The sequence below is a fragment of the Grampus griseus genome (genome assembly GCF_964374135.1).
Source record: "Grampus griseus genome assembly, chromosome: 3".
Lineage (NCBI taxonomy): Eukaryota > Metazoa > Chordata > Mammalia > Artiodactyla > Delphinidae > Grampus > Grampus griseus.
The window spans coordinates 165,052,556-165,078,290 of NC_139019.1; the positions used below are offsets into that span (position 1 = coordinate 165,052,556).

General features: G+C 54.2%; 1 protein-coding gene across 2 annotated transcripts; it reads left to right on the top strand.

The window, feature by feature from the left end:
- Positions 1 to 888: 888 nt before the first annotated feature.
- On the top strand, positions 889 to 25,481 carry KANK2 (KN motif and ankyrin repeat domains 2). Of its 2 annotated transcripts, none has more exons than XM_082651755.1 (13): positions 889 to 956; positions 2,419 to 2,641; positions 3,646 to 3,761; positions 4,220 to 5,431; positions 14,668 to 14,841; positions 14,937 to 15,039; positions 16,034 to 16,285; positions 16,916 to 17,003; positions 17,557 to 17,776; positions 18,618 to 18,760; positions 21,606 to 21,806; positions 21,886 to 21,975; positions 23,392 to 25,481. In XM_082651755.1, exons 3-13 carry the CDS (start codon positions 3,725 to 3,727, stop codon positions 23,443 to 23,445), a joined length of 2,574 nt encoding a protein of 857 aa, XP_082507881.1. In that variant the 5' UTR covers positions 889 to 956; positions 2,419 to 2,641; positions 3,646 to 3,724; the 3' UTR covers positions 23,446 to 25,481. The 2 variants fall into 2 exon arrangements, with proteins under 2 accessions (XP_082507881.1, XP_082507882.1); XM_082651756.1 differs by having other exon boundaries at positions 16,046 to 16,285.
- The last annotated feature ends 254 nt before the right edge of the window (positions 25,482 to 25,735 follow it).

Here is a 25,735-nt window from a genome sequence, read left to right on the forward strand (position 1 = left end):
GCTGGGTCCCATGTGCACCCTCTACCTGCACACCCTGATTGTTGATGCATAGACACTGAGAACCAGTTGGGTGCCAGGGACACAGCAGTGACAACGGATGCAAATTTCTGCCCTTGTAGAGCTGACATTCTAGTGGGGAAGGCAACACACAAAGGACAATGTCACATGTGTGCAGGGGGAATAATAGTAACATTTATTAAACTCTCGTTAAGTGCCCAGCCCTGTATAATTGGCTCCCGCAAAGACACTGCCCCGTTTATGGGCCTTTCTGCCTGAGGGACCTCTATTAGGCCCCTGCCTCATGGTTATAGAATCATCTTAACACCACTATCAGACAGGCAGCATTCTTAGCCCCATTTTACAGATGGGGAAGCTGAGGCAGCAAGTAAAGGCTTGGTGGAGTTAGGATTGGAGCCCAGGTCTGGCTGGCCATGGAACCCGGGCCTTAGCTACGGTCTGTGCAGCTTCGCGCTGACCCAGCCCTGCCTTCCCGCCCCGCGGTGGTCACGCCACCGTGTACCAGGCCTGTGCTGGGCGGCTTCCAGCCCTGAGCCGGCGGGGGGTGGGGTGACCTCCCGCAGACGCCGCCGCCGCCACCGCCCTCCCTCCAGGAGCTGGATCCCGGCCAGCCCCGCCCTCTCCCGCCCCCCGCAGCGGCCCAGCGGCAGCTGTCGGGGGGGAGGACAGCGGTGGTGGGACCCTGCCCCGAGGACAGGAAGAGGGGGCGAGGCCGGATACCCCACGCGCGCACACACACCTGCCCGTCCAGGTGCGATCGTGTCCCCCCCCCCCCATCCCCCTCAACAGTGGCTGGGCCGCTGGCGACTAGAGGGGCGGGGCCAGCCCGGGGGCGGGGCGGGGCGGAGCTACCGCCGAGGGCCGGGCGCTCGGGCGGCGGCGCGCTGAGGACGCACGGGCGGCGGGACGCTGGGACAGCGGCGGCCGGAGCGCGCGAGGCGAGTAGGACCCGGGCTGGGTCGGGGTTCGAGTCTGGTTCGGGGTTCGAGCGTGGTCCCCACCCCACCCACCCCACCCCTAACCCCGGGGCGCGATCTCGCCGGTCTCTACCAGCTGCTGCCTCCAACTCCATCATCTATGCCCAAACTTTCCGGACTTTGAGTGTCTTGGTCCCGCGCCTCTGCCCCGTCCTCATCTTTGACCCTGTCCCTGCTTCTCTCCTCCAACCCCATCCTCCGTCCGTTCCTCCCTACCCCTTTGCCCCATCACTGCCTCCCCTCTGCCCCTCTCCCACGTCTCCATCCTCCTTTCTACCTCTGTCCCGCCTCCCCACTCCCCCACTCGGTCCTCCTTCGCCCTCCTCCGCGGCCGGGCCGGAGCCAGGCCCAGGCGGCGGGAAGGCGGCCGGGCGTCCGGCCGGGCTGGGCCTCGGCCTGGCGGCTGGGCCGGCGTGGGGAGCAGCAGCTGTTTGCCATTAGCTGGGGACCCCGCAGGCCCCGCCCCTACCCTGTACGGGGCGGGGTCCTCCTCGCCCCCGTCTTTGAGGCGGGGAGAGGAGCGGGAAGACCCCAGAGACGTCCAGGCTGGTCTGGGAGGGGGGCTTTAGGGAGACCCCGCCGGACATTCAGACCTGCCCGGGACCCCCCGCCCCTTCCCTGAGCCTCCCACCTGTCCCCTCTTGGAGTGTCCTGTCCCTTTCTCTCCATGTCTCTCTGTCCTATCCCGTGTCCTCCGCTTTCTCCAGGGGTCCTATAGAGGGAGAGGAGCCTCAGCCACAGACACCCACCACCATTACACTTTCCCCCACCATCTGCTTTCTCCACCTGGAGTCAGTCACCGGCCCACGTGGAAGACGGTCAGGTGGCTGGAGACCCTCAGACCTCAGTCTCTGCCTGGGAAATGGGCAGAGGAATGTGGCAAGGGGCTTAAGGGTGGCTTGGCTGGCAGTGGGGGAATCTACCAGCCTTAGGATTCAAATCCAGACCCAGCTAATTCCCTCTTCAGTGACCCTGGGCAAGTCACTGTGTATTTCTGTGTCCCCAAACACCGCATCTGTAAAACAGGGTGATAACTACCCACCTGGTAGGGTTGTCATGATGATCAGATGAGTTGCCGGGATGATGATTATAGTTATTACTGTTATTCGCCTCACACCCTCCACCTCCAGGGTTCCACACCGGGGACCGTTTCTGGTCCCTGCCTCCAGTCTCTCTCAGGTCCCCAGAAACTTTTTTTAAATTCACTTTTATTTTATCAGCTGTACAACGCATCATGCGGGATCTTAGTTCCCCAGAGATCGAACCCATGCTCCCTGCATTGGAAGTGCAGAGTCCTAGCCACTGGACCGCCAGGGAAGTCCCTGCAGAAAATATTTTTGATCACCTCCCTGTTGTGCATGGAATGGCCCTCCAGGCAGCTGGAAAACCAAATTTCCTACAATTGGGTGACTGTGTGTTCCAGGCATTGAAAGACAGAGAAGTGAGGACAGAGACGTGGAGAGACAGGGAGAGACAAGTGAAGAGAGACACAGAGAGACAGAGACTTGGAGAGACACAGAGAGACGTGGAGAGACGAAGCAAGACGCTAAGCAAGGAGGGTGTGAGACAGGAGAAGCTTGGCTGCCCCTGGAGCCCCGGCCCCGCCTTCATGCCCAGCAGGTGGCCCACCTGGCCCATCCTCCCAGGTACCCACTGCCCCAGCACCTGCAGCTTGCAAAGGGTCCTCTCTGGTGGTGGGATGGGCCGGGACCTCTGCAGCAGGGTGGCTAGGGGTCAGACAGCAGAAAGGACTGGCCAAACTCAGGTGGAGTGTTGGGGACAAAAGTGCCCTGGCCAGCCTCCAGGGCTGGGGGGGGCAGGTTAGTGAGAGGCCCTCCTTGTCCCTCCTCTTTGAAGCCTCCAGGCACCCCCTCTTACTTCCTCCCCCCACCCCCACGACTTCTTGGGCCTCCACCCGGCCTTCTATCCCCGCCGCGCTGCCCCCCGCGCCCCCCCCCCAGCCCTGAGCCGGACGCGTCCTTGGTCGGGGTGGTGGGGGGGTGGGGGCAGGAAGTTCTCGTGTAGCCCGGCAGCGAAACTGTTTATTTTTAGAGAAAATTGTTTCCATAAAGGGAAAAGGCTTTGCTCCTCGCTGCCTCCCCCCAACTTTCCCTACCGCCCCCGACCCGCACCGCCTGGCCTGACCCAGCTCTGTTTTGGGGTCCCCTACCCTGAGCTCTATTCCTCTTTGTGCCCTGTGTCTCTTGTCTCCTCGGATCCTTGCAGGAAGGCTGTCTCCCCACGAGTGCCCCAGCCCTCGGTCCACCTAAGCCCCCATCTGTCCCAGCACCCAGCTCTTGCCTGGGCTAAGGGGAGGGGGCTCAGGAAAGGTGGGGCCTGTCAGGCTTAGGGCTCCTCCTCGGCCCGGGAGCCTTGTGGAGGCGGGGCTGTGGGAACAGCTGGAGCCTGTCCAGGGGCCGGACAGATGTGCGGGCAGACTGTGAGTTTTGGTTTCTTTGTTCCAGGCTCTGGGGGCTCCCCACCCCTTTCCACAGCCAGGCTGGGTGTGCACCTATGAGAGGGTCCCACGCCCAGGGGAAGGGGGAACTTGCGGGGAGGTGGAGGGGGCAGAGGGGAGAGGTGGCCACATCCCCTCCCCTCCCCCAGCAGATTCCCAACTGGGGGGGGCTTCATCACACCCTCTCCCCAGGTAAGCCTCAGCCCGTGCTGCAGGTGGTCTGATTCACAGTCGCCCAAGTGACTCTTGAGGAGCGTCTGCAGGCAGGAGGATGGCCCAAGTCCTGCACGTGCCAGCCCCCTTCCCAGGTCAGGGGTCTCACGGGGAAGAGGGCCCTGCCCTGGGGTTGGAGGTGGGGGAGGGGAGACACGGCCTCGGGGAGGGGAGAGGGCCCTACTTGAGGAGGCTGAGGGTAGGACGCAGCCCTGCCCTGAGGGCCTGAAGAGGGACAACTTGGTTCTCCCCTAGAGAGTGTGATGGGAGAGACTGGGTCTTCCAGGGAAGGAGGTTGGTCTGAGTGGGGAGACAGGGTCCTGTCTTGGTTGGGAGGTTGGAGGCACAGCCCTGCCCTGGGAGGGTCTGAGGGGGTGACAGGGCCTTGCCCTGGCCGGGGAAGGCTCGGAGACCGCAGATACAGCTGAGCAGTTGAGCACCCGGTGGCCTCCCATCCTTTGGGCAAATAAGCCTTGACCCTCCCAGGGGAATCAGTTTGCCTCGAGGAGGGGACCGCAGTGTTCAGAGGCACTGGCCTTTCCTCCCACCCCAGGGACCCCCGGCCCAGCCTCCCCGCCCACCTTCCCCTCCAAGGAGCCCGACCTGCCCTACTCCGTGGAGACGCCCTACGGCTACCGCCTGGACCTGGACTTTCTCAAGTACGTGGATGACATCGAGAAGGGCCACACTCTGCGGCGGGTGGCCGTGCAGCGCCGGCCCCGCCTCGGCTCCCTGCCCCGCGGCCCTGGCTCCTGGTGGACGTCCACCGAGTCTCTGTGCTCCAACGCCAGTGGGGACAGCCGGCACTCGGCCTACTCCTACTGCGGCCGAGGCTTCTACCCGCAGTACGGCGCCCTGGAGACCCGCGCTGGCTTCAACCCGCGCGTGGAGCGCACGCTGCTGGACGCCCGTCGCCGCCTCGAGGACCAGGCGGCCGCCCCCACCGGCCTGGGCTCCCTGACCCCCAGCGTGGCTGGCTCGACAAGCTCACTGGTGGGCGTGGGGCTGCCACCCCCGACGCCGCGGGGATCGGGACTGTCCACGCCGGTGCCGCCCAGTGCTGGGCACCTGGCCCACGTGCGGGAGCAGATGGCGGGGGCCCTGCGGAAGCTGCGGCAGCTGGAGGAGCAGGTGAAACTGATTCCCGTGCTCCAGGTGAAGCTGTCGGTGCTGCAGGAGGAGAAGCGGCAGCTCACAGTGCAGCTCAAGAGCCAGAAATTCCTAGGCCACCCGGCGGGAGCCCGGGGGCGCAGCGAGCTCTGCCTGGACCTCCCTGAGCCCCCCGAGGACCCGGCGGTGCTCGAGACCCGGAGCGTGGGCACCTGGGTCCGAGAGCGGGACTTAGGCATGCCCGACGGGGAGGCAGCCCTTGCCGCTAAGGTTGCCGTGCTGGAGACCCAGCTCAAGAAAGCGCTCCAGGAGCTGCAGGCAGCTCAGGCCCGGCAGGCCGACCTCCAGCCCCAGGCCTGGCCGCCACCAGACAGCCCAGTCCGTGTGGACACTGTCCGGGTGGTGGAGGGGCCGAGGGAGGTAGAGGTGGCGGCCAGCACAGCTGCGGGGGCCCCTGCACAGCGGGCCCAGAGTCTGGAGCCCTACGGGGCAGGGCTGCGGGCCCTGGCGACATCCGGCGGGGCCGAGAGCCCCCCTGTGTTCCGCAGCCAGGAGGTGGTAGAGACAGTGTTCCCAACACCCCCTGCATCCACCAGCAATGTCCACCTGGTAAAGAAGATCAGCATCACAGAGCGCAGCTGCGATGGGGCAGCAGGTGAGCCTTAGTGGGCGGGGGCAGATGGTGGAGGGTCCCTCCTTCTTCCTCTGAATGCTGGGGTCCAGCCCCAGCCCTGTCCTCCTACCAGCTCTCAGAGCCTCGGTCTCTTCATCTGTGAAAAGGGGACACTTATGCTGCTGACTCAGTACCTCTAGGTACCATGAAAAGAAATTGGGTGTCTGTTAAGCGTGTGTGCTCATGTCTAGCACATTGTAAATGTCTGGAAAACAGGAGGTATTTAGGGGAGGGTCCCCAAGGCTGTTGGTTGCTGGGCAAAAAAATCGTCGCTGATTGGCAGAAACCAATCTCAGACTATGAAAAGGAAATGTGTTGTCCGTGTAACTTAGTGACGGACGGCTTCAGGCGTAGCTGGATCCAGGTACTCAGATATCCTCAGGAATCTCTAACTCCCTCTTTCTCTTCCTCTGTGAATCGTGGAGCCTTCTCTCTCAGGCAGACAAAGGTGGCTCCACCACTCCGGGCATCTGTCCTTGCAGCTCAGTGGAAAGGGAGCCCCTCAATCCAGATAGCACCAAGAAAAATCCCACGGGTGGCCCTCCTTGGCTGGCTTGGGTCATATGCCCATCACTGAGCTAATCACTGTGTATCTCACTGCCCAGGCCCAGATCCTGGGGGTAGAGGAGCCCCACCCAAGTCCTGAGGGAGGAAGGGGCTGCTCGCTGGAGGAACTGCTGAGTCCTCATTCCAGGAAAGGGGATGTGGGATGTGCAGAATGGCAGCTGTCCCACGACCGCCCGTCCTGAGGCCCCTGGGAGGAGCTGCCAGAATGATTCATAATAATAACAGCTGTTCTTTATCGAATACCAGTTTGGTGCTGAGGGCTCTGATAAGTGTTTCACCTACAGAGGAGGTTAAGACGGTGGGCAGTGCAGCCAGGCAACCTGGGTTCAAATTTCACTTTGACCCTGAATGAGAAGCTCCACCTCCCTGGGCCTCAGCTTCCTTATCTGTGAAGGGGCATAATAATAACCTCCCACCTCTAAGACTCTTGTGAATTAGTGCATACAGTAAGTGCTTAGCCAGTGCTTGTTACTCCATCTACTAATGATTCTCAGGTCAATTTTTGTCATAGCTGGGGAAACTGAGGCCTGGGGAGAAGCTTCATTTGCCCTGTGTCACACAGCCAGGATCTAAGCCCAGGCCATTCTGAACCTACAGCAGAGCTCAAAGGTGGGGCCCAGATCCCCATCCCAGCCTTGAATGTCAGGTGGCCAGAGCCCATGGAGGGACCAGAGGGCACCAGCTGGGAGTCAGGGACCCAGCTGTGTTTTCTTACTTCCCCATGTTGTTCCTGGACAGCTCTGGACTCCACCCTTCTGCTCTGTCTATCCCAAACACCCAGCCCTGCGACCCTGGCCCCCAGCCAGAGGCCCCGCCCTGCCCAGCCTCGAGATCTCTTGAGAGGCAACCTCCATTCCAGACATGCCTCTCAGGGCAGCCATGGGGCCTTCTGCCTGCAGAACACACAGACCTAGCAATGTCCCCACCCTGTGCAAGCTACCGCCCCTGAGAAAGTTCTTCTTTGTGTCTCACTTAACTCCTTCTTGCTGCAGCCAGCCCTAATCTCTGCCTTGCTTGGGTGGAACTGGTGTGTGCTAATTCATTTCGATACCTTCTCATCCGGCAGACATTTATTGAGTGCCTGCTATGTGCCAGACTCTTCCAGGCACTGGGGACACAGCAGTGAACAAGACAGACAAAAGCCCCTGCGTTAAACAAATAAGAGACCACCAAAAACACCTGAAGAAAAATAATTTCAGAGAACACGTTTGGAGCAAATAAAATGGGCACGGGGTGGGTGGTGGTTGGATGGGGTGGCGGCCTGTGTTCAAATTCCGGTTTCCTTGCTCCCTAGCTTTGTGCCCTTGAGCAAGCTGTTTAACCTCTCTGTGCCAAATTTGCAAATTGGGGGTCCTGACAACCTGATGTCACCAGATCAGTGTGATCTTAAGTGCATCAGTTGGTGTGAGTGTTCAGTATGATACCAGGCGCTGGTAGGTTGCTCTTTGAACCAAGATGTGAAAGGAAAGAAGCAGCCGGGTGGCTGCTTGACAAGTGGTTTCTGTTTGTGTATTTGTTTTTCTATTTTTTGGCCACACCACAAGGCATGCGGGGATCTTAGTTCCCCAAGCAGGTATCAAACTCACGCCCCCTGCAGTGGAAGCATGGCGTCTTAACCACTGGACCGCCAGGGAAGTCCTTGATGAGTGTTCGGACCATGTGTTCTTTTAGGTCGGTCAGCTCAATGGGTAGGTCAGGGAGGACTCCCTGGAGGAGGAGGCAGGAAGGAGCCCAGCCTCTCTGACATCTAGAATTTGCTTGCTGCAGCCAAGGGCAGGGAAGGTGAGAGGCAGCCTCCCCCTCAGGCTGGCAAAGGTGGGTGGGGCAGGCAGAGGCCTGGAGACCCCATAAAGTCTCATTCACCCCTCACCTTTCAAAGGCACCACAGAGAGATTAGTGGGAGAAGGGGTAGCCAGGCAGGTGCATCCGTGAGATCTCTCCAAGGCTTTGAAATTTCCTGTGCTCTTGTTTGAAACATAGTCCTATGAAAGCAATTCATATTGTTTGTGGAAGGTTTGGAAAGTACAGACGAATCTGGAACACAAAATATAAGCCCCATAAACCCACCACCACCCAGACACAGCTGCTGTCAACACTTTTGCTTCTTTCCTTCTGATTTTTATTTATTTATTTATTTTTGGCTGTGTTGGGTCTTCGTTTCTGTGTGTGGGCTTTCTCTAGTTGCTGCGAGCGGAGGCCACTCTTCATCGCAGCGCACGGGCCTCTCGCTGTCGCGGCCTCTCTTGTTGTGGAGCACAGGCTCCAGACGCGCAGGCTCAGTAGTTGTGGCTCACGGGCCTAGTTGCTCCGCGGCATGTGGGATCTTCCCAGACCAGGGCTCGAACCCGTGTCCCCCGCATTGGCAGGCAGATTCTCAACAACTGCGCCACCAGGGAAGCCCCCTTCTGATTTTTTTTAATGCAGAAAATAATATGTATTTTTCAAGTCTGGCAACATATAGCTGATGGAATTTGTTGTGTTGCTTTATTTTATATTTAAAAGCATTTAGGCAGCCCTTACAATGGGCCAGGGCATTATTTGATGCCCTTTTTGTATTTTAATTCATTTACACCCCCAGCAGCGCTATGAGGTGGGTAGTGTTTTTATCTCCATTTTACAGATAAGAAAACTGAGGCACTGGGAGGTAAAGGAATTTGCCCACAGTTTTCAAAGCCAGGATTTAAACTCTCTGATTTCTTTAATTTAACATTATCCCAGGGCCATTTCATCACATTGTTAAAAATTCTTGGGGGAATTCCCTGGCGGTCCAGTGGTTAGGACTCTATGCTTTCACTGCCAAGGGTGTGGGTTCAATCCCTGATCAGAGAACTAAGATCCCGAAAGCTGCAAGGCACGGCCAAAAAAAATTCTTGGGACATGCTATTTATTTTTTAACAGCCGGGTGACTCTTTACTGTCAAAGATGCTATGCAAATGTCCTTCTATGGGAACCCTTGATCCCCCCACCCCCTTTTTTTTTGGACTCGCCAAGTGGCTTCCAGGGATCTGAGTTCCTGGACCAGGGATCGAACTTGGGCCCTCTGGACTGCGGAAGTCCTTGGAAGGGCATTTTTAAGGACCGTGATGTCTGTTACCAAATTGCTTTACACACACACACACACACACACACACACACACACACACACACACACACACACACACACACACACACACACACACACACACACACACACACACACACACACACACACACACCCTCCGTGTACAGGTTGGCCAAGTGATTTAATTTTTTTTTTTTTTTTTTTTTTTTTGCGGTACGCAGGCCTCTCACTGTTGTGGCCTCTCCCGTTGCGGAGCACAGGCTCCAGACACGTAGGTTCAGTGGCCATGGCTCACGGGCCCAGCCGCTCCGCGGCATGTGGGATCCTCCCAAACCAGGGCACGAACCCGTGTCCCCTGCATCGATAGGCGGACTCTCAACCACTGCGCCACCAGGGAAGCCCCACATTTTTAATGTGTACATTTTGATGAGTTTGGCTTCTCAGTTCTGCCTTTGTAGCACTTAAGCAGGTTTAGCCAATGCATAAATGAAAGAGCATGGCTGTGTACCAATAAAACTTAACGTGTGGACACTGAAATTTCAATTTCCTATAATTTTCACGTGTCCCAAAGAGAGTCCTTCTTTTGATGTTTTTCCCAACCATTTAAAAATGTAAAAACCGTGTCCGTGGGCCGTGATTCAGCAACCGCTGCTCAGTCATACACCTCCACCCCCACTGTAATATCCTTCCTTGCCACCCATCTTCCAGAAGCTTATTTAGATATTTGAGTGTTCTTGAAAACTATGCCCTATGCTTGTTTAATTTCCTAAAATGGTATTGCGCTTTAGGGGAAAAAAAATCTCATTCTGTTTCTTATTTTTTCCTCTCTACACACTATTTTGGAACTCTCCACCCTGATGTTTATAAATCTGGTTTGTCACTTTTAATGACTGTAGATTTCTGCCCTAGGTATGTGCTACACTTTCTTATCTGATCCCGCCCCCCCCCCCTTGGTGGGCCCCCTGGGTTACTTCCAGCTCCTGGCCGCTTTGAACAGTATGGCGCCATCCTCACATGTCCCCTCTGGTGGGCCTGCTGGGTCACAGGGAATGTACAACTTCACTCCAGATTTCGTCTTATCCTCTTCGGAAAAGGTCTCCCTGTCCACGTTCCCAGTGGCCATGCTTGGGCCTGAAGTGCCCACTTCCCTACATCTGCACTAACGTACAGTTTTACCTGTCTTTCTAATTTTTTGCCCATTTGACACCGGTGCAAGGTGGTATCTGCTTGTTTTTTTTCGTTTTTGTATTTTTTTTTTTAATTGGGGTATAGTTGTTTTACGATGATGTGTTCGTTTCATATCTCCTTGTTTTAATTTGCATTCCTCTGATTTCTGGTGAGGTTGAGCATCACCATATAAGTTTAACAAGACTCCTTGGTGAGCTGCTTAGTTTTAGCCTTTGTCCATTTCTCTTTGGGCAAGTTTGAGATGTTCCTGGCATATTTCAGAATAGAGGTTGGCAAACTACAGCCTGCAGGGCCAAATCCAGCCCACTGCCTGTTTTTATATAGCCCATGAGCTAAGAATGGTTTTTATGTTTTTAAATGGTTGAACAATGTGAAAAGAAGAATAACATTGTGTGATATGAGCAAAATTATATGAAATTCTAACTTATTAGAATACAGCCACGCCCACTCATTTATGTACTGTTTAGGGCTGCTTTTGTACTATTTGCAGCAGACCTTATGGCCCGCATAGCCCAACATATTTACTATCTGGCCCTTTACAGAAAAATCTTGTTGACTCCTATTCTAGAAAGTAATCCCTTGCCTGTTTTTGGCATTATGACTATCTTCCCACAGCCTGTATTCTTCTGTAGATTAACTTTGTCTAAGAGTTTTTTTTTTTTTTAACCAAATAGAAATCTTCATGTTGATGTAGTTAAACCCATCGTATTTTTCTTTTTTAAATTTTTGATATTTTCTGCTTTATTGAGATATAATTGACATATAACATTACATCAGTTTAAAGTATACAAATTAATGATTGGATATATGTACATACTGCAAAATGATTACCACAATAGGTTTAATTAACATCCATCACCTCACAGAGTTACAGGTTTTTTTCCTTGTGATGAGAAGTTTTAAGATCTCTCTTAGCAACTTTCAAATATACATCAGAGATATTGCGGGTTCGGTTCTAGACCCCCTGCAGTAAAGCAAGTCACACAATTTTTTGGTTTCCGAGTGCATATGAAAGTTATGTTTACACTGTAGTGTAGTCTATTAAGTGTGTGGTAGAATTATGTCTAAAAAATAATGTACATACCTTAATTAAAAAATACTTCATTGCTAAAAAACACTAACCATCATCTGAGCCTTCAGCGAGTCATAACATTTTTGCAATAGTCACATCAAAGATCACTGATCACAGGTCACCATAACAAATATAATAATGATGAAAAAGCTTGACATATTGTGAGAATTAACAAAATGTGACACAAAGATACAAAGGGAGCAAATGCTGTTGGAAAAATTGTGCCAATAGGCTTGCTCGATGCAGGGTTGCCACAAACCTTCAATTTGTAAAAAACATGCAGTATCTTCGAAGCACAATAAAGTGAAGCCCACTAAAAGAAGGTATGCCTGTATCTTATACCTGGAGGTTTGTACCTCTGGACCACCTTTACCCATCCCACCCATCCCCTGCTTCTGGCAGCCATCAATCTGTTCTCTGTATCTCTGAGGTTTTTCTGTTTTGTTTTTGTTTTTTTTATTCCACATTTAAGTGAGATCACCTCATACTTTTCATATATGGTTAGTACTCAGAGGGCTTTGTAAAGAGATCTTTCCCCTTCTTGAGGCCACTGATATTCTGCCATATTTTCTTCCTGTGGCTTTGTCATTGTGCCTTCATATTAGTCCTTCAGAGTTTATTTTTTGCATAAGGTGTGAGGTAGGGATACAGCCTGATTTTCCTTGGGCAGAGTAAGCTGCTTTCCCTACACCACCCCACAGAGCTCACCCTTGACCACTGATTTGTGGAAAGCCCTCTGCTTTACCCCAAGTTCTTTCAGACAGGGTCTGTGCTGGAACTCCTTTCCTTTGGCCCATTTCTTCTTGCAGCCATGCCCTGCTGATTTAATTATTGTGACTTTGGGAATATGTGTTACTGTCTCCTAAGCCAGCTTCCCCATCCCTGCCCATTTTTGTAAAATTAGCTGGCCATGGACTTTTGTTCTTCCTTACAAATTTTGGTAACAGTTTGCTCCATCTCCCAGTAGAATAACAATAATAACTGTTATCAGTTTTGTTATTGTTATTTTAGTGTTGCAGTGTCTGACCTTGAACTTCTCAAGCTGGAAGGAGCCATGCTTTTCCCTCCGGGCAGAACGGGCCATACAGCTGCACCACTTCACCTTTTTTTTTTTTTTTCACATTTTAAAAAATTGCGGTAAAATACATATAACATAAAACTTACTCTCTTAACCATTTTAAAGTGTCCAGTTCAGTGGCAATAAGCACATTCACACTGCTGTCCAACCATCCCCACCATCTTTGTCCAGAACTTTTCCATCTTCCCAAATTGAATCTCTGCCCCATCACACACTCACTCCCCAGCCCCTGGCACTCACCATCCTACTTTCTGTCTCTATGGATTTAACTCCTCTAGGAACCTCATATAAGTGGATTCATGCAGTATTTGTCCTTCTGTGACTGGCTTCTTTCACTGAGCATAGTCTGATTTGCTGAGTAACAAACATCCCAGGTGTTTACATCAGGAGGCCTGAGTTCGGGCAACCGTGAGACCGTGAAGTGGCCCATCTGCCTCCTGATAAATTCCACTCACATAGTGCTTTTGTTTGTTTGTTTGATGTGAATTTATTGACACGGTTTAAAAAACAATCTGGAGATTCATGTAAAAACCCGGTGTTTGCTCTTGGTTCCCCATGGGAGTTGGAGCTCCCCGCTCAGGAATCCGCCTGGCCCGACTGGGCTGGGGCGCTGTCGGAAGCATTCATGGCCAATGTCTTATCCGTTCTATGTGCTTTACTTCTGCTGAGTGTTTACTCCCCGTTCTTAGCTTAAGTTGAGTGTTGCCCATGGACTTGAGGAAGTAGTTACTGTGGATGTCAAAAAAAGGTAACCGTTAAAGGGAATTAAAATGAATTGGTCTGCAGAGCCCCTGGCCAGTTGGCAGGAAGGGGACATCCTGGAGAAGTGGTGACACAGAAGCCACACGTGGCCTGGCCGGGGCGGGGCTTGGGGGGGAAACCTGAGTGGGTTCCGAGACCCGGGCAGCCACTCCAAGTGGCAACTGGACTTTTGTTTCTAGCTCCAGGCTGGTGATCCGGGGCTGGAGCTGTCTGCCAAGCCCACTCCCGTTTGTGCAGTGGGCACCCTTGGGGCCCAGGTCCTGTAATGTCACCTTTGTTCTCAGGCCAAACTGGGCGGGGTTTTTTCTAATGATGATAAAATATACATAACATAAAAGGTATCATTTTTGCCATGTTTGAGTGTCCAGCTCACATTGTTGTGCAACTGTCCCCACCCTCCATTCCCAGAACTTTTTCATTGGCCCAAACTGAAACCACCTGGGTGGGGTTTTAGTTTTCAGTTTCTAATAGCCCTTATTGTTTCTTTTTCATGATTATTGAAAGGAACACCTGCTTAATTTCTTTTTTTTTATTTATTTACTTATTTATTTTTTGGTTACGTTGGGTCTTCGTTGCGGTGCGCGGGCTTCTTATTGCGGTGGCTTCTCTTGTGGAGCATGGGCTCTAGGCGTGTGCGCTCAGTAGTTGTGGCTCGTGGGCTCTAGAGCACAGGCTCAGTAGTTGCGGCACACGGGCTTAGTTGCTCCGTGGCATGTGGGATCTTCCCGGACCAGGGCTCGAACCCGTGTCCCCTGCATTGGCAGATGGATTCTTAACCACTGCGCCACTGGGGAAATCCCCTGCTTTATGTTAAGTAAAGAAGAAGGAAGTGAAATACAAAATGTTATCTACAGCACAACCCTACTTCTGTTAAAAAAAAAGTATAATATTAAATCTTATCAAAATATAGTTTACAATTCTCTTGAATTAACAAATGCTCTTCAAGTGCTCTTGATGTGCAGGTGTTGTTCTAAGCTCTCTCCCTCACATTACTGTCTTTAGTCTGCACAATGCCATGATGTAGGAAATGGTGTTTGTCCAAGGCACAGAGAGGTTAAGTGACTTGCCTGAGGTCACACAGCTCTTTTGTCAGAGATATGAGTCCCGACCATGACTACTATGCTTGGCTATAGTTTCCAGACACTACTTAGTATGAAGTCAGAGGGGGTCACAAGCCAGGATTATGGGGTCTCGTAGTCTTCCCTGACCCTGACCCGCTGCGAGGCAAGCAACAAACCAGGGTTGGAATGGATTCTGCTACTTGTTTGCTGGGTGACCTCAGGCAATCTGTGTGCCTCAATTTCCTCATCGGTAAATAATCCAACTTCTGTATGGGCTGGGAAGATTTGATGAACTAATGCAAGAATTAGCCCTTGGAGCACCTGGCCTGGGGTATGTGACCCGGCCCCCCCGCCAGGAGGTAGCCGTTGTTACTGTTCTTGTTTTGCTATTGTTACCCACAGTAAGCACCTCTTTTCCTGCCCCTTCAGGTCTCCCACAGGCTCCTGCAGAGTCATCCTTGTCACCCCCGGAGTCTGAGGGGGACTCCCTCGCGCAGCCAGAGAAGAACACAGGCCTGGTGCCTGCCCACGATGCCACCAACAGGGAGCCTACCAGGCAAGCAGCCCCACAGGAGTTGGAGTCAGAGGAGGCCGGGGGTGCAGGTAAATGGGGGTGGCCACCGAGAGGGTCAGGTGCCAGAGGCCCGGCACGGGGTCTGGCTTCGGGAGACCCTCACGACAGCACGCTCCCCCACCAGGAGGGCCCCCGGCAGGTGTGCCATCCATCGTGAAGCGGAAAGAGGAGCCCGCAGACCCCGAGACCCGCCGGAGGAGCCTCCAGTTCGTGGGGGTCAACGGCAGGTGAGAGAACCTGGTCTGAGCCCCTCACTTTATGGTTCATTCATTTAACCAAAGCACAGTAGACAGACGAGGAAACGGAGGCACAACGAGGCCCCGTGGGCTGGCTCCAGAGCCTGTGCTGCAACCACTGTACCACACTACCCCTCGGGAGGTGCCGGACTCGGCTCCCTGCCCTGATGGAGCTCCTGGTCCACTGCGATCTTGGGCCCTAATAGGCGATCCCAACACAACATGACTGGAGCAATGATGGGGGATGCTCAGGCAGTGGGGGGACCAAGGAAATAACTGACGGAGGGGAGCACATGTGCTGCAGGACAAGCAGAAGCTTCCGAGGTGCAGAGTGGGAGGGGTGGGGTCTCCTGATGGAGGACACAGCCTGGATAAAGGCTCAGGGGTGGGAGGAAGCAGTGACGTGAAAAATGGGAGGCCTGGGGCTTCCCTGGTGGCTCAGTGGTTGAGAGTCCGCCTGCCAATGCAGGCGACACGGGTTTGTGCCCCGGTCCGGGAAGATCCCACATGCCGCGGAGGGGCTGGGCCCGTGATCCATGGCCACTGAGCCTGAGCGTCCGGAGCCTGTGCTCCACGACGGGAGAGGCCACAACAGTGAGAGGCCTGCATACCGCAAAAAAAAAAAAAAAAAGGGGGAGGCCTGGGGAACCGGACCAGTTGGGGGTCTTGAATGCCAGGCCCAGAAGTTTAGATGTGTTTGGAGGTAGCAAGAAGCATGAGGGTCCTATTTGCAGTGGGACAAGGGTCTGAATCAGTATAACACCTGTGTAAGGAGCAAAGGGTGGAAGGGAAAAGCAATGTCCCTCCCTGGCCCCCCCAAGCATGATCACAATCACGGCCAGTGTTTGTTGATCACTTACTGTGTGCCAGGTGCTATAAGCTGCATCCCTGGAGCCCTGTGAGCTAGATACTGCCATTACCCCCATTTAACAGATGGGGAAACTGAGGCCCAGAGAGGTCAAATGACCCTCCCCACCACCTGCAGCGTCTCCCCCAGGTATGAGTCCTCATCCGAGGATTCCAGCACAGCAGAGAACTTCTCGGACAATGACAGTACAGAGAACGAGGCCCCAGAGCCGGAGGAGAGGGTTCCGAGTGTGGTTGAAGCCCCCCAGCTCAGGCCCAAGGAGACAGCAAAGGCCAAGATCAGCCGGGAGGAGTGCCAGCTGTCCCGAGAGTCTCAGCAGGCGCCCACAGCTGAGGGGGCGTCGGGATCCAGTGCGGAAGAGGAGATCCGGTCAGTTTTCTGTGTGGGAGGGATTTAGGCAGGGCCTGGGGTGACCTCAGATCCCACCATTCAAACCCTCTGAGGGAACCTCCCATCAGTCATGCCCACCTTAGTCTGAATTAGTGAACAAGCACTTTCTCCTTCTGGGCATCTGAAGGTCCGGAGGCTTTGATAAAGGGCCTGATGGGGGCAATTTGGGCTGTTCAGGTTTGGGTTTAAGGGGCAGACCAAGTTTGTCCTTAAGCCATCCACCTTCTTTGGGACATTTGCCACACCTGTCCATCCTGTGTATGTCTCTTTTTTTTTCCCCCTGATAAAAAAAAAATCTGTCCTCAGAGAAAGATTTTCCATCTGCCACTGGCCACTTGGAATAAATGTTGGCCCACGTGTCCACTTTCTCTTGGGGTCTGTGTGCTCCCCATGTCTGCCCCTTGGGGTGCTGTGTAAAATTATGTCCCCAGGGAAGGGGGTCTGAGATTCTACCACTCGGGTGAGCCCTGGCAGGACTGGGTGAGTGCCTTGGTGGAGAGTGTTGAGGGCGTCTCCGAGCACCCCAGCTGGATGTGGGGAGTAGGGGGCACCCAGGAGGCTGAGGTGGGTGCTTCCAAGATCAACTCCCCGTTTGTCTGCCACCGGCAGGATGGAGCTCAGCCCCGACCTCATCTCAGCCTGCCTGGCCCTGGAGAAGTACCTGGAGAACCCCAATGCCCTCACCGAGCGGGAGCTGGTATGGTGGGGCCCTGGGCCTGAAAGCGGGGCGGGGAGGGCTTTGTCCCTTCCACCCTCACCCTGGCTTCTCCTTGTGCTTTGGATCACGGGGACCCCAGGATCCTAGCTGGGAGCTTGTGGGGGGCTCCGAGGCTTCAGTCTTGGTCTTTGGAGAGGCTCCAGGGAGGCAGGGAGGGGCCAAGGACGATTGCCCGCCGGCAAACCCAGCCTTGGTTCCTGTTCCTTCGGGGGCTGGAGGGAAGGGGCTGCCATATTTCCCTTGATGGGTGTCTACACAGGCCTTTGAAGGTCACATCCAGGGTGGAGATGCTCACACCTTCTTCTGGGGGCGTACCTGGTACTGCAGTGTCTACACTTCCCTTTAGGGTCCTTGTACAGGGCAGGGGACACTGCATCTTCCTCCAGGGGGGCTCACTGGGGTGGGGCACCCATGCTTCCCCTCAAGGCTCGGGTTCAGGGTGGGGTGTCTGCACTCCCCTTGGGGGGCTTCGTCTGGGATGGGGTGGGCTTCCGTGGCCCTCACACCCCTTTCCTTCCCAATCTGCAACCAGAAAGTGGCCTACACCACGGTGCTGCAGGAGTGGCTGCGCCTGGCCTGCCGCAGCGATGCCCACCCAGAGCTTGTGCGGCGCCACCTGGTCACCTTCCGGGCCATGTCGGCGCGGCTGCTGGACTATGTGGTCAACATCGCCGACAGCAACGGCAACACTGCGCTGCACTACTCCGTGTCCCACGCCAACTTCCCCGTGGTGCGGCAGCTGCTCGACAGCGGTGAGCCAGGCGGGGCGGGGACAGTGGAGCCACTGCCCTCCTGGTCTGTGGGGGAGGCCACCCTCATAGTTTGATGGAGGAAATGCTGCCCTCCCCGTCTGATGGGGGAGACGCCGCCCTCCCCGTCTGATGATGGGGGAGACGCTGCTCTCCCAGTCTGAGGTGAGGGGGATACAGGCCCCACCTGTGGCCCCGGTGTACTGGAAAAGGCAGACATGGTCTTATGGAAAATATGTGGCCCTTCCCTCCCCCCGCAACGAATGACCCCTGTATAATGAAAGTGACACCTCTGGAACCCTAGTCTGAGGGAAAGACATGGATGCGGCCTCTGGCCTGGGGCTTGGAGAGAAGATGTGGTCCTCAATTCGACATGAAGAAATTTGCTTTCCCCTAGTGTAACGGGGACGACATAGCCCCCTAGTCAGTCTGATGAAGGAGGCAGAGCCCACAGTCTCGTGGAGGAAACTGACTAGGGACTCTTCCAGATCAATGGGGGAGACACAGCTGCTCCTTTCAGCCCTGAATGTGGGCGCCAGTATCCGGGGGCCCCAGTCTGATGGAGGAGGCACAGCCTATACCTTTAGGAGCCCCTCCCGTAATAGAGATGGGGACCCTAGGCCAGAATGGGGTTCTCAGTCCAAGAAAAAGGAGTAATTAGGCCAGGCCTAGACTGCTGGAGGAGGCATGATTCCCGGTGCTCACTGTGGTCGTGAACAAGGCTTCCAGTCTGATGGCAGAGACATGACCTGGTCCTCGGGGACCAGCCCCCCAGCCTTAAGGCAGACCTGGCCAGCATCAGGGGTGTCTGAGGCCTGTCGTCCTCCCGGTCCCCTCCCCTCAGGTGTCTGCCAGGTAGACAAGCAGAACCGCGCCGGCTACAGCCCCATCATGCTCACCGCCCTGGCCACCCTGAAGACCCAGCACGACCTCGAGACTGTCCTGCAGCTCTTCCGGCTCGGCGATGTCAATGCCAGAGCCAGCCAGGTACGGGCCCTCGGCGCTGCAGACCGGGATAACTCTTCCCATTTATTAACTCCTGACCATATCCAAGCCCAAGGGGAGAATCCCCACTCCACAGGCAAAGAAACCAAGGCTCAGGGACGTATTCATTTCCTCAAGGTCAAACTAGAGGAGGGGGGACTTGAACCTGGGGGTCTAGCTCCCCATCCTTTTTTTTTTTTTTTTGGCCGTGTCACATGGCATGTGGGATCTTAGTTCCCCAACCAGGGATCTAACCTGCGCCCCCTGCAGTGGAAGCACGGAGTCTTAACCACTGGACCTCCAGGGAAGTCCAGAGAGCCCCATTCTTTTTTTCTTCTTTTTTCTTTTCTTTTCTTTATTTATTTTTGGCTGCATTGGGTCTTCGTTGCGGTGAGTGGGTTTCTCATTGTGGCTTCTCTTGTTGCAGAGCACGGGCTCTAGGCATGTGGGCTTCAGTAGTTGTGTCATGTGGGGTCAGTAGTTGTGGCTCACTGGCTCAGTAGTTGTGGCTCACTGGCTTCAGAGCACAGGCTCAGTAATTGTGGCACATGGGCTTAGTTGCTCCGCGGCACGCGGGTCCTCCCGGACCAGGGATCGAACCCGTGTCCCCTGCATTGGCAGGAGGATTCTCAACCACTGCGCCACCAGGGAAGCCCCCGAGAGCCCCATTCTTAATGACCTGCCTGCCAGGGTGCCTCTGATACAGAACCTCATGGTGGAAATGGGGGTGTGGGAAGACATGGAAGTCCTCAGCTTTCCTTAAGCCGACGCCATCCCACATCCTGCTTGGTAATTCATTGACCAGCAACTGGACGCTGGGGACTTAAATGTTTGACAAGCAGGCACAGTCCCCACCCTCCCAAAGCTCACTAGCCAGCCAGGAGCTCCAGGAGCCCAAGCATTGGAGGCTTAGCAGGGGTTTGGACCCAGGGCTGTGGGAAGCCACCAGGGCAGGGGCGAGGGCTGCTTTCTGGTTTGGAATCTCCCTTTGGCTGTATGTTGGGGAGCAGAAGCTGGGAGACTGTGGAGGTGACTGGGGCATGGATGGGTGTCTGGGCAGAAGAGCAGGGCACCCAGGACCCTGTGGGAACAGCAAGGAGGGGAGAGATTAGCAGCAGCCTTATCGCAGCAAAGGAAAAGGGGGAGGTGCTGCCGTGGTGCATAACAGGCAGACCCTCCTTGCTTTTTTACTGATTTTTTTTTTTTTTTTTTTTGCGGTATGCGGGCCTCTCACTGTTGTGGCCTCTCCCGTTGCGGAGCACAGGCTCCGGACGAGCAGCGTCAGCGGCCATGGCTTACGGGCCCAGCCGCTCCGCGGCATGTGGGATCTTCCTGGACCGGGGCACGAACCCGCGTCCCCTGCGTCGGCAGGCGGACTCCCAACCACTGCGCCACCAGGGAAGCCCCTGATTTTTTTTAATTAAAATTTTTTTCTGGGTGGTTTACTTTTTTTTTAATTGAAGTATAGCTGATTTACAGCGTTGTGTTAGTTTCTGGTGTACAGCAAAGTGATTCAGTTTTACATATATGTTCTTTTTCAGATTCTTTTCCATTATAGGTTATTGCCAGCTATTGAATATAGTTTCCTGTGCTATACAGTAGGACCTTGTTGTTTATCTGTTTTACATATAGTAGTTTGTATCTGTTAATCCCAAGCTCCTAATTTATCCCCCCCTCCACCTTTCCCCTTTGGTAACCATAAATTTGTTTTCTATGCCTGTGAGTCTGTTTCTGTTTTGTAAATAAGTTCATTTGTATCATTTTTTTAGATTCCACATGTAAGTGGTATCATATGATAATATTTGTCTTTCTCTGACTTACTTCGCTTAGTATGGTAATCTCTAGGTCCACCCATGTTACTGCAAATGGCATTACTTCATTCTTCTTTATGGCTAATACTCCATTGTGTATATATGTACCACATCTTCATCCATTCATCTGTCGATGGACACTTAGGTTGCTTCCAAGTCTTGCCTGTTGTAAAAGTGCTGCTATGAGCATTGGGGTGCATGTATCTTTTTGAATTCGAGTTTTTGTCCTTCCAGATGTATGCCCAGGTGGTTTGCTTTTTTAAAAATTGAGGTGAAGTGCACATAAGATTAACCCTTTTAAAGTGAACAAATCGATCCATAATGCTGTGCCAGCCCCATCTCTGTCTACCTCCAGAACATCTTTACACCCTGATAGGAGACCCGGCACCCACAGCTGTCACTCCCATCCTCACTTCCCCAGCCCCTGGCCCCCTCCAGTCTGCTCTCTGTCTCTATGGATTTGCCTGTTCCGGGTATTTCATATAAATGGAATCACGTAGTACTGTGTCCTTTCGTGTCTGGCTCCTAGCACGGAGCATAATATTTTCAAGGTTCATCCATGTTGCGGTATGCTTCAGGCCTTCATTTCTCTTTAAGGATGAATAATGTTCTGTAGTATGGATATATAAATTTCTTTATCCATTCATCCACTGATGGATGTTGATTTTTTTTTTTTTACAGTGAAGTTTATCTGGCAGACAGAAAAGTGTACAACTCTTAGCTCAACACATTTTACTTACGTTTGCACCTGTGAGTTAAGAATCTGATTTAAGTGGGCATAGCGGTGGGGAGGCACAGAACTTCTCCCCGAGGAGGAGACATTTAAGCTGAGACCTGAGGGAGGAGCCAGCAGGAGGAAGACGGATCAGCAAGTGCAAAGGCCCAGTGGTAGGAAGGATTATTTGAGATACAGAAGGAGGCCCGTGAGTGGAGGTGCTGTTAGCGTCAGAGTACCCAGGAACCATGGATGGTTCCGGAGCAGGGGTGTCACGCTCTGGAGGCTGCGTGATCCATAAGTTGTTCCTTGCCCTACCCAGGCGGGGCAGACAGCACTGATGCTGGCGGTCAGCCACGGGCGGGTGGACGTGGTCAAAGCCCTGCTTGCCTGCGAGGCGGACGTCAACGTCCAAGATGATGACGGCTCCACGGCCCTCATGTGTGCCTGCGAGCACGGCCACAGGGAGATCACGGCGCTGCTGCTGGCTGTGCCCAGCTGCGACATCTCTATCACCGACCGCGTGAGTCCCCACCCAGGCGCACTCCGGGGAGGGCGGGAACATGGTGCAGGGTGTCAGCATAGCAACTGATGCTTTGCAGGACGGGAGCACGGCGTTGATGGTGGCCTTGGATGCAGGACACAGTGAAATTGCATCCATGCTGTACTCTCGCATGAACATCAAGTGCTCGGTGAGTCTCGGCCCGGGCAGGGCAGCGGGTGCGGGGCTCTGGGAAGGGATGGTGTATGGGGACCATCCCGAGGGCTGCATGGTCAGCTGCTTGTTGAACCTTCATGGTGCCCTCACGAGGAAGTAAGGCATGAGAGCTGAGACTGCACGGTATTCGAACCCGGATCTGTCTAGTTCCAAATCATGCTCTTAATTACCACACAGAGGACTTGGGCGTGCCTCCCAAGCATGACTTCTGGAACCTTCCACAATAACCCAATTCAGTTGCATAAAGTACTGTTACTATTACCATTTCTCAGGTGGGGAAGCTGACGCTTTGAATGGTTACATTCCTGGCCCAAAGTCTCACAGACAGGAAGGGGCGGAGAGACCTCGGGGTCTGAATCCAGACCATGGGCAGGAGCCCTCTGCCCCCTCCTCTTCACCCCCACCTTGTACCTGCCCCGGCCTCCCCAGGCACGTCTGGGGCCAGGTTCAAGGGTGGCGTGGTGGGCGTCAACCACAGCAATTCCCCAAATGGTCTAGGAGAGAAAAGGTTGCTGAGACCAAAGCCATTTGGGTCCTGACTGGCCTCCAGCTTCTTCCTGAGGCCCCGAGTCTTTCCGTCTTCACTGCGTAGGGTGTTAGGACACCTGAGCCTCCGTTGTGGTGCTTAGGGGATCCCCTTGGGATCAGCTGTGGGCCTTCATGTCCTCAGCTGGAAAATGGGGGGTGATGGGGCTGGGTGGCGTCCTGCTGTCTGATCTGTGGTCCTGCTTCCCAGGGCTCCTGAGGGATGAATCCCACTCCTCCATCACTGTCCCCCTGGACCATTGCCACTGCCTCCGCTCTGCTTCCCTGGCTCCCACCCTCACTGTCCCCTCCACTCTGTTCTCCCCACAGCGGCCAGAGGCCACTGTGAGCACCTGAGTCGGGGTACATCCCTCCTCTGCTCACAGCCCTCTGTGGCTCCCACCCCACTTAGAGAAAAAAGCAGAAGTCACCTCCAAAGCACACCAAGCCCTGCTCAACACCCCTCACCTCCCCCCACTCTCTTTCCTCTCCCCCTCGCTCACCCTGCTCCAGCCACACTGGCCCGATCGCCGCTCCTGCCTCAGGGCTTTTGCACTTGCTGTTTCCGCTGCCTGGAACGCCCTGCCCCTTGGCTGGACCCCTAACATCCTTCAGCTCAGACGTCACCCTCCCCAACTGCCCACTCTCCACTTTCACTGCCTTCCACCCCCTATCCCTCAGGAAAAACCCTCCACTGCATTCATCTGTGAGCTGCTCCGAAGCATCTCCCCAACGTCACCTCCTCGAGGCCAAGGAACCAAGGCCTCTTGTTCACTCACGGCAGGCGCGGGGCCAGCCAACAAAGTCGGCGCCTCATAGCACAGGAAAGGATGCCAAACAAAAGGAATTCTGCCTCTCGTTTCAGTTTGCCCCGATGTCGGATGAGGAGAGTCCTGCGTCGTCCTCCGCAGAAGAGTAGCCGTCAGAGGGGCCCGAGGCGCCTCTCCCGGGGGCCAGGCAGCCCCAGAGCGAACCATCCCTGGTCCCTCATCCCCTCCCTGGCCGGCCCCCACTCTACCCACCAAGGCCCAAGTCTCAAATGCAAGTGGGGTTTTCTTCTGCTTCCCCAGGGAGCCCCCAACAGCCCTGAGACTTCAGCCGAAAGCAGGTTTTTTCCCAGCACCCCGGTTCAAAGCAGCCGCAGCGCAGACCGAAGCTAAATTCTTATATAAATTGGCGCCAGTGGCTGATGCTGGGGCGTGGGTTTGCGAAGAACGCTGAGAACAATCAACTGGCAATTAAGGATGGAGGAGGGTGAGAGGGAAAAATATTGTATTTCGGAATCATGTTCGGGGAAGGGGGGGGGAAATTTGAAAGTCACTGGAATCGCATATTTTCATTTTAATCCTCAATGTGATTACGCACGGATCACGTCTGGAGTGGCCTTATGCGCCCCCCGCTCGCTCCCCTACATTTAATTGTTCGGTATATAATAGCATTTTGTCCACTTCCCCCTCCCCAGACGGCTTTCTTGGTGGAATTTTCTTCTGGTCTCTTCACAAAGCAGACCCTGTCTTTGTCACCCGGGGCAGGAAGTTTAGTCGTTTCTTCTGCCTTCACGTGGCCACTGCCAGCGTCTCCCACGCCCTCATTCAGGTGGGGGGCTCAGGACCCAGCAGCCAAGGTGTGCAAGTAGTTCATATCGAGAGATTACCCAGAAATCCGTCCCCTCCCCACATGGGGGGCCTGGCAAATACTCATTTTCCTAGAAAATCCTTTAGATGTGGAGGTGCAGGAAATGAATCCGGTCCCCAGAGTGGTCCTTGCATCCCTAGGCTTAGAACGCCAGTAGCAGGGCCATCCTTTTTCTCCCCAGACTCCAGAATATCTCTCCTCAAAGGAAAGAAAACAGGGCATGAGATTGTTGGCAAAGCACAGGACCAGTTCCAAAAACTCCATGTGTGCTCGATTAAAAGTTGGCTGCCCCCAAGGGCTCCCAGTGCAAACTTAAAGAGACAGGGCTTTGCCGAAAACCAAACAAGGGCCAGCTGGGTTTTTTTTTTTTTTTTTTTTTAACAACGTACAGGCTTTCCAGAGCTGCCTGGAACGGAGCCTGCTGGAAACGGGGCTCTCCCGACACACGTAGTTTCCTGCATGGCCTATTTTGTCCCTAGAATCTCAACAAAGTTTTCTTTCCTGTTCCTTCCTTTTGTGACCAAAAAAAAAAAAAAAAAAGGAGGGGGGAAGGGGGACAGGTTCCGAGCGTCGAAAAGTGCCTTGTGACCAGGGAGTAAGATCCCTAGTTCTTAGGTGTCCTGCCCTCTCTTGTCCAGTTCTCAGCCTAGCTGCTGGGGTGGAAGCCAAAACCCCAGCAGGACAGAGCAAGCCCTCGGCACTTACACGTTCATTCAATACAGCCAAGTGCTGGCTTCTCTCCTAGAAAAGTAGGTTTCCTGGCTTGATGGAGTCTGGCTTGCTTTGATTTTGATGGAAGGGATGGTACCCAAGTCAAGAGAGCTTAAATGGTCAAAGGAGAGAGACACCCCAGTGTGTGTGTGTGTGCGCGCGCGTGCGTGCGTGCGTGCGTGTGTGTGTGTGTAAATGGCGAGGAAAGGAAACCCAAGCTGACTGGGGATGACCACTGACAGAAGGCCACAGCTTTGGGCAGCTTTGAGAAGCGGTACAAGCGTTGTGTGCCTGTGTGTCTGGCCCTGGAGCCGGTGGGTGTGTTTCTTTTAAGCTTTTAGAAGCAGTTCATTGACACCCCCTATAAGTCCATAGTTATCCCTGTGTTCCCTTCTCCCCAGCTTACCCACTGGACTTGGCATGGTAGGCTACAGGGGGTCCTGCCTCTGATCCCACTCTCTTCTCACGTGTATTCATGACCTTTAACTTCACTTTCCAACCACGGTACGTCCATAAAGACAGTATTACACTTAAATGAAGTATTCCTTTTAGTAATCGTTTTTTAGAAAGTAAAGGAATTTAATAAAGCTACCTTATGATTATGCCAAAGCATCTGTGTCTGGTCTTTGTTACTGTACTACTCTTGAAGTTTTAAAATAGATCTCTTTTTTATTTTTTTTTGCGGTACGCGGGCCTCTCACTGTGGTGGCCTCTCCCGTTGCGGAGCACAGGTTCCGTACGCGCAGGCTCAGCGGCCATGGCTCACGGGCCCAGCCGCTCCGCGGCATGTGGGATCTTCCCGGACCGGGGCACGAACCCGTGTCGCCTGCATGGGCAGGCGGACTCTCAGCCACTGCGCCACC

What these genes read in the sequence shown, in the direction of transcription:
- KANK2 (XM_082651755.1), top strand. Translation starts at nt 3,725, where the DNA reads ATGGCCCAAGTCCTGCACGTGCCAGCCCCCTTCCCAG. An exon ending in AGTGCGGAAGAGGAGATCCG is followed by an intron (nt 16,286 to 16,915) that starts GTCAGTTTTCTG and finishes TGCCACCGGCAG; the next exon opens with GATGGAGCTCAGCCCCGACC. An exon ending in ACATCTCTATCACCGACCGC is followed by an intron (nt 21,807 to 21,885) that starts GTGAGTCCCCAC and finishes GATGCTTTGCAG; the next exon opens with GACGGGAGCACGGCGTTGAT.